The sequence below is a fragment of the Paralichthys olivaceus genome, chromosome 10 (assembly GCF_024713975.1).
Source record: "Paralichthys olivaceus isolate ysfri-2021 chromosome 10, ASM2471397v2, whole genome shotgun sequence".
NCBI classification, from domain to species: Eukaryota; Metazoa; Chordata; class Actinopteri; order Pleuronectiformes; family Paralichthyidae; genus Paralichthys; species Paralichthys olivaceus.
Window position 1 is genome coordinate 31,690 of NC_091102.1, and position 10,386 is coordinate 42,075.

The 10,386-nt window shown below is 41.7% G+C and overlaps 2 protein-coding genes across 3 annotated transcripts in view; both read right to left on the reverse strand.

Annotated features, from left to right (window-relative positions):
• Positions 1-10,386, reverse strand: part of LOC109642016 (kinesin heavy chain-like) — a 101,851-nt gene that overhangs the window by 26,500 nt on the left and 64,965 nt on the right. The window lies entirely within an intron of this gene.
• epc2 (enhancer of polycomb homolog 2 (Drosophila)) lies at positions 819-9,626 on the reverse strand. 2 transcript variants are annotated; one of them, XM_020106647.2, is made up of 14 exons: positions 9,219-9,626; positions 7,045-7,204; positions 6,395-6,540; positions 5,697-5,903; positions 5,472-5,620; positions 4,355-4,484; positions 4,032-4,235; positions 3,862-3,945; positions 3,621-3,754; positions 2,818-3,080; positions 2,290-2,408; positions 1,983-2,151; positions 1,453-1,675; positions 819-1,371 (listed from the first exon to the last, which is right to left on the reverse strand). In XM_020106647.2, the coding sequence occupies exons 1-14, from the start codon at positions 9,369-9,371 to the stop codon at positions 1,302-1,304; spliced, it is 2,211 nt and encodes a 736-aa protein (XP_019962206.2). In that variant the 5' UTR covers positions 9,372-9,626; the 3' UTR covers positions 819-1,301. The 2 variants fall into 2 exon arrangements, with proteins under 2 accessions (XP_019962206.2, XP_019962205.2); XM_020106646.2 differs by having other exon boundaries at positions 2,290-2,411.

Here is a 10,386-nt window from a genome sequence, read left to right on the forward strand (position 1 = left end):
AATCTGTTTCCTATAGAACAAGATTAAATGTGTTTCATATAGAATAAGATTAAATCTACATGTTTCATATGAACAAGATTACATCTGTTCCATATAGAACAAGATTTAATCTTCATGTTTCATATGAACAAGATTTAATCTGTTTCCTATAGAACAAGATTAAATCTACATGTTTCCTCTAGAACAAGATTAAATCTACATGTTTCCTATTAAACAAGATTAAATCTACATGTTTCATATAGAACAAGATTAAATCTGTTTCCTATAGAACAAGATTTAATCTGTTTTATTTAGAACATGATTGGGGGAGATGCCCGCCTCTCACTTTCCTCTCCCACGTTGATTGGCTCATCCACATGTGAGTCAGTTCTGTGATTGGGCGGAGTAATTCATTGTATTTCTAACAATGTTGTTCAAACTGATAATGAAAATAATAATTTGTGATATTCACCTCATTCAAAACAGATCAAAGTTTGTTGGAAGATTCTCCTTCTACAATGAGCACATTTTGAGCATAGTGTGCACGGATTGTTCAACAGCAACATGTTACACAACGTCTGATTCCCCAGAGTCTCACAAAGACTGCATCACTGTTGACTTCGTGTGTGTGTGCAAGTGAATGAAAGGATGAACTGATGAGTGAACATTATTTCTCCTTCCTTATCGTCAGCACAAAAAGTTCATCCATCTGTTTGGGTTTTTATTAAATCTGAAGCAGAAGAACAAATGTTCCACTTTTGAAAAAGATAAACATCAGTTCATACTCGTCTGTGACCTCACCAATATTTCACGATAAAAAACTTTGTTACGGCTGAAGATTCACTTTTATTTTACGAGATGCATTTTTTTTATTTGAATGAGTGTCAGTGATTTAAAGGCCAAGGAGCCACATGTAAAAATATAAACAAACATTGTTTAAATCTGTGAAAACAAATCAAATGTCTCATCTTTTAAAAAAAAAAACCTTTTTTAAAAGAAACAAGAAATGTGAGAAATAAATAACCAATCAGAGCGAAGATACAGACTCATCATGGACCAATCAGAGGGAAGATACAGGACTTTTTTTGGACCCATCAGAAATGATTCTGGAGTCACATGAGAAACTAAATTAAAACAAACTATTTTACATGAGACAATTTACAAACTGTACAACAGTTACATCAATAACAATAATTATAATATAAACAGTAAAATGTTCTGATTGGACTCAGAGACGATGATGTCATCATCTTGTAGAGGTCACTGCAGGTCACATTCACTGGTCAGACACAGGGCGCAGTAGGGGCTGATGGGATACGATGTCATGTGACCTCCATGGGCAGCGTTGTCTCCGACAAACCGTTCAGACGTCTCTCCGATTCGTTTGAGTCTCTGAGGATTATTAGTTTTTATAAAAGTTAGAAGTTGTTCATCTTCCCCCGTGGGTGTGTGGGTGTGCGTGTGTGCGTTTACCTGCCAGTGGACACTTTGGGAACTCTGTCCAGGCTGGCGGCGATTTTTAAGGCAGAGGTTGGCGGGGCAGGGGGTCGAGCAGGGTGGGGGTGTGCAGGAGAGACTCCCCCCACCTGGCTCCTTGCGTTGGGAAAGGACTGATGGGAGGAGGAGGAGGACCGTCGAGCTGACAGCCCTGACCTGTTGAGAGACGAGGAGGAAGAGTACGGAGGCCTGGAAGGACCTGAAACAATAAATACACGTTTCAACATGTTTCTGTTTCAAAAGTTATATCAAGTTTTATATCTGAAAGTCATTTGTCAATTAATCTAAGACACAAACAAAAACACTTCTAGGTATTTGAAATATTGTAATAAATGTGATCATTCCCCTCGGGAATGAATAAAGTATGTCTATCTAAACAAGCTGAACAAGAATGATGAGGAAATATGAATTAAGTATCTTGTTTTCATATTTTTCCTGATTATTTTCTCTTGATTTATTTCTGAGCGATCTGACTGACGTCAGCTCTGACAGGAGGGGGCGCTCACCTAAAGGATGGACTCCATTCACACTGGTCCTGTAGGGTTTGATCTCAGTGCTGACGTGAGAAGGCGGAGCACTGATGTTAGAAGGCGGAGCACTGATCACAGCCGACGCTGCAAACTGAGCGCTCGCAGAATCCAGAGTCTTTGAACTGGAGTCACATGATCGAGTCGCCTAGAAACCAGAGACAAAAACCAAAACTAAACAGTCAGAGTTATTGATTAATGACAATGTTATAAAGTTAATGCTAATAATGATAAGTGATGAAGCTAACTCTGGCTTGTTATAAAGCTAATGCTAACCCTGAGTCACCTGTGTTGTGTTGTGTGCAGTGTGTCTGTATGAAGCTGTGTTGTTTTGTTCCAGCTGTTGTCTCTGCATCTGGACCAGCTGTTGTTGATGACTGTGGTACTGCTCCTCCGTGATGCCTCCTGCTGGTGCACAGAGAAACAACATGTTAACATGATGACACTGATTCCAGATTAACAAAGTTTCTAACGTCAGTTTTAAACTATGAATCATTGAACATGTGATCGTCAAATTAGTTGGTTGGATAGTTGGCGAATTATACAAAAAAAATAAAACTATTGGAGTATAGTATAGTTTGTATAGTTTGTATGTCGTTCTTAAACGTTGTGAGATAAAAAGGTTTTTGATATTTTCAACAATTTATAATGAAAATAACCAGACTGATATTTAGAGTTTGAGATTTAATCCAAATAAAAATCTGGATCTTGTGAATTTAGATATGGTTTCACGAGGGGATTGATGGTGGGGGGATGAACCGACTGATGCTCTAGTGGATCAACCATCATCTAGGTAATCAACCATCATCATCACCACAGGCAGATGTCAGGCGACAGGTGAGTCTGCTGTCGTCCAGCGTGACTCCTTCCCTCTGGTCGTGACAGGGTCGGGGTCTGAAGCAGAACCTCCTCAGGTTCTGAATGTTGTTAAGGACTTCAGTCAGCGAGGGGGGGGCAGATCCTATGCTCAGGGGAGGTTTCCGGTCCAGTGGTACTAGGTCTCTGTGGAGACTCGTTCTGGAGTCCAGCTGCTTCAGGACCGGGTCTAAAAGTGACGAGGCTCGGTCCAGAACGATCCTGATCACAATGGATGAAGATAAAATTGAACATTGTAGCCAGCCGAAGGTGGGGCTAGAGAACAGGTTAGTTATTCAAAGATAATTTATAAGTCTTTTACTTATCAATAATCAAATCTTAATTATAATTTTGTAATGTGATTAGGAAGATAAATCTAAATAATAAAATATTATGAAAACAATTACTACCTACAGTTTTAGAATAAACAGGAATAAATCAAACTTTATTCAATTTTTAAATAATTTAAATTGATAGTTTCATTCTTTTTTTTCTCTTCAGGTGTTTTCACCTGGTTCTTACTTAACCTCATTTTCAGACGTACAAATATATATATATATATACATATATACACACACATATATATATATATATATACATGTGTGTGTTTGTGTATATATACACACACACATGTGTGTGTGTATATATATATATATATGAAACTCAAACTAAATATCAGGGGTCCACCAACTCAGTCTCTTCCACAAAAACAGAAAAGGTGGAGGTGACGTGTCAGTGGTTTATTGCTGGATCAGTATTTACCTGCCCCCTCGTCCAATCCTGCGACGGCCCAGTCCCGTCCAATGAGGAGGCAGTGACAGTTCTGTCAGAGAGTGACGTACACACGGAGGGAGGAGCTCTGGATAATCGTCTCTGCCTGTCTGCTCCGGATGAGGCTTTAGAAACAAACACGTAAAACAACTGAATCAGGGGACAAAGGCCCATTTGTCAACATTTTCAACATTAAAAACTTCAGGATGAAAACAAAAGAGAGAAAACTCACAAGGAGATAATGACATCCTGCTTTTCTCCTGAAGACAAAAAGTCCATCAGGATTATTCTCTTCATCAGGCGAGGACGGAGGCGACTGAGGAGAACCAATCAGATTTAATTAAACAGATTTGACATCACAACTGGACTGAGACTGAACATTTAGACAGATGTGTCACTGACTAGTGGTGGTGGTGGACCGTCGTCTTCTCCTGAGCTGTGGAAGTCGTACTGTTTGATGTCGGCCTGGTTGACGGTGTAGGGACCGGGAAGTCGAGTGAGACGTCTCTGCGAGGGACAGAATCTGTCCCGTCTGACGTTCTTCTTCTTTGGTCTGAGCAGGTCGATGGGAAACTCTTCTCTGACAGACTCCTGCTTCTTCTGCACCTGAAACCAGAAACACCAACAAACTGAGGAATTCAACTCTTCGGCTTTTAAATGTGTTAATATAAATGACAATGACTGACACACGTGGGTAAAGGATCACACGTATGTGGACTCACTACCTTTATCTTGGCGTCAGTTTTGTGTCTGTTCCCATTGGTCAGAGTCACTGGAGTGCTGTACACTGGTTTCTCCACCAGAGGGAGTGAAATCTCTCGGAGGATGTCTCCACTGAAGTCTCCCATCTGATACCTGAACACAACATCCTCATCACCCTGTGTCATGAAAACATTGAGCAGCCAGTCCCGATACCATGAAATGTCTATTTTTGATACCCAGTTTGTTCCCACGTACTTTAACACACACTTCTTTATAAAAATATTTGAAAATACAAAAAGCTCTGGAGCCTTCAAGTATTAAATAAAAAGAAAAGGACGGTTAGACCAGAGGCATAAAGGAAAATAGTGCGATTTCAGTTATCAGGTTTAATAAGTGTAAGAAAACAGCAGAGGCTGCAAACACACTGTACTAACACACACACAAACACACACACACACCTATACTACACTCTCACGTTACACCTCGTCGTTTTCAATGTGTTTAAATATGTGTCTTATAAACTCCAGAGTAGGGCGGCTGAATAATGGAAAAAATTCTAATCACGATTATTTTACACTATTACTCATTGACTTTGGAAACATCACGCACTTATTGAACTGAAAAGTAATTGTGGTGCCCGAGTTCACAGACTCGAGGGACAACAAAGATCCTGCTGTTTTCTAATCACTGGTGTAGAACTGATCTTTACAAGAACCTGATATATATTATTATTATTATATTAATGTTCCTGGATAAACAGGGCGTTGTGTATAACACACACTGACGTCATGTATTTAGTTATTAATCAGGATCAGTGTCACTCCTCAACTTGTGTTGTGTGTTTAAAAACATGTTTCATAATCTCTCGAGGATCAAACACAAATTGAACTTCAGTACTGTACGTGTCCTAATCATTTCTGATTAGAGTTGGTGTTTATTGTTAATATGTAAAGTGAGAACAGGTCGGCGGAGGAGTGAGGACATGTGGCACGGTACAAGGACACCAGACAATGTGAGCCTGTGGCAGGTCCGTATTTAACTGGTATCAGTGACCATGACAGTGGCGTTTAATTTGTCGCCACTAAACTTTAATGTGAATATGAAACAGGAAGTGATGTACAGATGTGAACCCGTCCTCACCTCCTCTCCACCACCTCCAGGGTGAGGTGCAGCAGCTCTCTCTTGGACTTTTCTCTCCTCTTGATCATCTCCAGGATGGAGACGGTGCGACTGAATTCTCTCCTCAGCCTCAGCATCTTCTCGTACGACGCCTCATCATTCTTACGATTCTAAGGAAACAAAAATGTTGTCAGAAACCTTTTCAAATAGAATCTGAGAGACTCTGAGAGAAAGGTGTGGACTCACCTTCCTGGTCTGCATCTTCTCAGTCCTGCGTCTGAACGCCACGTATGCATCGTTGTTGGTGGATCCGTCTCTTTTCTCCTGTTTTATGTGAGGAATCAGTGACGGACCTCGACAGTTCCTCCTCTTCCTCAACCAGTAATCGTAGACAGACTTCAACAGGTAGTCATCCTCGTTCAGCAGCAGCTTTGCTTCCGACAGAGACACCAGCTGAAACCACACCCAGAGGTCAGAAGAAGAACGTAGGATCGACACTGTTCCATCAGCGATTTTTAGATGTTAAGAAGGTGCAACATCCTCTGTCCTGTCCTCTGTCCTTCATTCAACAAGAGGAAGACTACAAGAAACTGGTCTTGACACTCACACACACATTCATACATCTATGGGTTCAATATCTTGCCCAATGACACTTCGGCACCACGCCCCCTTTATGCAAACGTGCATGCACACTGGTGAAGAAGAAACCTCTACCCCTCAGCTGATAACACAAAAGTCAGTTGCTCTGGACATTTCTGGAACTTTTCCTGCAGCACAAACCTGTGCACCGTGTGTCACACACACACAGACTAACACAACAGCATCTCACACACACACACACAAACTTGGACTCAACAGAACAACTTTGTCAAACTGTTCAACATCGAGTCACCGAATCAGGGTTTGTCAACCCTAGTGAGTGTGTGTGTTTCTGTCTATGTTACCTGATGAGTACTGGCCTTCTCCAGTCGGTCCACCATAGTTTCAAACTGCAGAGGTCTGATCTCCATCTTTCTGTTCAGTCTGTTCATCAGCGTCTCGTCCTCAGAGTCCAGGTCATAGTCAGGTTCCTCCAGGTCCAGAGACAGAGCTGTAACACACACACAATACATATACACACATACATGAATACATTTACACTCTGACCACGCACACACCAAAACTGACATTTAAAATCTTTTACCAACCTAATTTTTCTCATTTCAGTTAATTTGGTTAATACTTTCCCCGACGCGTGCATTTACAAGCGGGGGTGTTCTGTTACATAGTGGCTTCATTACCCTGCAGCACGTTCTCCCCCCTCACTCCCCCACTGACACACGCTGTTTACACACAACATGAGACGTAATGTGACAGCCAGGACATCAGGGTTTAAAGGACCTGAACGGTCCGGATTCATGATCCGACAAAAAGACACACGTACACACACGCAGGAGTTACATTAAATAATCGTTCATTAATCATAATCGAGGTAAAAGTTTGAAATAATCTTGATATTGATTTGAAGTCATATCGCCCAGCCCCAAAACACACTCTTTCTACACACCCACATGAATACACATACACTGTTACTACACACAAGCTTGGTTCTTACGCTGGATGTGGATCAGCTGTTTAGGAACTTTGACGTCTCCTCTATACAGTCGATCATAGTACGTGTTGTTACTTTCAGCTTCAGGAACAGGAATCACCATGTTCTCCTTCTTGTCCCTGAACACCTGCTGAGCAGAGATCGCCCTCTGCAGGTGGTGCTCCTGAAACACAGGCAACATGTCATGTTCACACACTTTGTTGCTTCCCCGACTCACCGAGGAGAGAGTGGTCGAAAGTATGACGGACAAAACCTGACATAAGTAGAAATAAATGAACAAATAAATGCAGTAATAATTAATAAATGAAAAATAAAGGCATATTATTGATGAAACAGGCTATTGATGTATTTCAGCATTTATTTATTTCCATCTCTGTATGCTAATAAGGTAGGAGGTCCTAGCATCAGTTTGAAGTAGGATTGGTCAGCTGAGCAAACCAGACAGAAGTAAACAATTCCCATAAATCTGACACAAGCTAGTTAGGTACACTTGTTGTTTGGACATAGTAGATGCAGCGCTGACATAACGTGATGCATGCTGATCTGGACACAATGCATGCTGATTAGAATTTTGGTCTGAATTCACCCAGCATTGCAAAACATCACGGATCACATGATCTTCAAACATCGTGGAAGCAAGCCGGCTTCAGTCAGACCTCCTCCAGCTGAGGTGGCCGCTTCTGTGACATCACAACTCTGCTCTGATTGGCTTCAGAGACACGCATGACATTTAAGGTGCTAAAAGCCAAACCCTCTTTCTGTGCTTGAAAAATGTCAAACACAATATCCACCTTTTACCTCGTAAATAAAAGTTATATATTGAGTTTGATCATATATATACACGTATACATTATGTGTGAATATATAATATTAACCACTGACAGTGCACATCTGTTGCTTTCTCTTCTTTCTATTATCACATTTGCCTTATTGCTTTTTTTTATTGTGTTGATTAATAAAAAATCAAAAGATGTGATACATTTTCATCTCCTGTCACTTTTTTCAACTGAAACAAAGTTTTCAGTCGACTTTGTTGTTCTTTGTTTGAAAACACAGGGATTTCCTAAACTTCTCTTTAATCTGCAACGGAAAAAATCGAACGCTGTGAGATAGGTTGTTGTTCTCGTCGATGCTACGAGAAGTAAAAAGTGTCCGACTCTGGATACACGATGTTGGCGTGTAATCTGGATACACGGTGTTGACCCAGTGTTGGGATGTAATCTAGATACAAAGTGTTGGGATGTAATCTAGATACAAAGTGTTGGGATGTAACCTAGATACAAAGTGTTGGGATGTAATCTGGATACAGTGTTGACCCAGTGTTGGGATGTAATCTGGATACAGTGTTGGGATGTAATCTAGATACAAAGTGTTGGGATGTAATCTGGATACAGTGTTGACCCAGTGTTGGGATGTAATCTGGATACAGTGTTGGGATGTAATCTGGATACAAAGTGTTGGGATGTAATCTAGATACAAGTGTTGGGATGTAATCTGGATACACAGTGTTGGTAATCTGGATACAAGTGTTGGGATGTAATCTGGATACACAGTGTTGGTAATCTGGATACACAGTGTTGGTAATCTGGATACACAGTGTTGGTAATCTGGATACAAATTGTTGGGATGTAATCTGGATACACAGTGTTGGTAATCTGGATACAAAGTGTTGGGATGTAATCTGGATACACAGTGTTGGTAATCTGGATACAAAGTGTTGGGATGTAATCTGGATACACAGTGTTGGTAATCTGGATACAAAGTGTTGGGATGTAATCCGGATACAAGTGTTGGGATGTAATCTGGATACAAGTGTTGGGATGTAATCTGGATACACAGTGTTGGGATGTAATCTAGATAAACGGTGTCTCTAGTATTTCCGTAAACCGACTAATAAAGGACTTCTTAATTCTTGTGTAGCTGCGTCGCCCGTTGTCATAGGAGTTACGTAAAAACATTGACGTCATCTCCGCACAAGGCGGCCAGGCCTGATTGGCGCTACGCTAATTTCTTACATTGTACGTAATGCATACGTAAGCAGCGTACATAATTGTGTGTGGCCCGCTGTACGTACGCAGCGTACGGACAGAAGTGTACGTACACTGGTCGTGAATGGCGCCATGGCACGGGGCTAAGTGCTAATGCTAACAGGAACGGGTGAATAAAAGATGTCGTACCAGCTCTTCCTCCTTCTCCATGCCGGTGGGCATCTGCGGCACCGCCCGGTTGATGGACACGCAGTCGCTCAGGTCCGGTAAGTCCCTGTGGCGATAAACCGGCAGCGGTTTGACGGCGTCCAGCGCTCGCGCCCGGAACGAGAGTTTACTCATTGTTTGCGCCAAATCAGCGACGATCTCAAGGAGCCGTGAGTTCCCGCCACAAACCTGCAACGATACCGGCGTGAATCCGTGAGTCCGCTGCGGGTGAGCTCATCGATGTCCGGGGCTCCGGTCACCGGCGGAGTTAACGCAACATAGAGGCCGGTTCTCTGAGCTGCTCCGCTCCCTGAGCCGCGGAAAACATGGCGGACATGTCCACACCAGTGGTGGAGCAATCCCGTCAGCCACCGCGGCACAAAAAAAAAACAACACGCGAGAAGTGAAAGTGCGCGCGCACTTTGTCCAGGAATAGAATCAAATGAAGTTTTAAAACTTGTTCACATAATAAATCGTAGGATCGAACACAGACTTGCGGCTCACACGCTGACCCTCTGTCCCGCTGCAATGTGCGTGAGATGAATTTTAATTAAACATTCACCACAGACAAATGAACAGCTGTTACCATGGTGATATCAAATACTGCCTCATTCATCAGGTCACATTTCAGTTTGTGTTGTGATGTCATGATGATGTCATGAGAGTGGAGAGCACCAACAAGGACAAACACACAAACGAAGTTAGAGTTTAGAACTTTCAACATAAACAGATACACAAACGTGTTTCTCATTGTATGATTGTCATTGTATAAAATAAACATGTTAACACATTTACAACAATATTAACATAAAAGAGTTCTCAATTATTTTGTTTGGTGTCAATAAAAAACAGACTCATGCTAAAATCTGTGGCACATCCTGTCAGAGGAAAAAAAAAAAAAAGAGGGTGGGGCTGATATCCGAGTTCATCAGAGGTGTGAAGTGAAACCGGGGTCACACCTGAGTCAGGTCACATGACAGTTCCTGAGAGTCCCTGACCATCTCCCTGAGACGTTTACCAAACGTTTTGTTTTTCGTTGTTGACGTGATGACAGATTCATCACTTCACTCGTTTGATGTCGTTGGATTTGCAGCAGTTGAGGCTCTGATCCAATCAGTATCCAGAAGAAAACATCATGAACAAATGAACA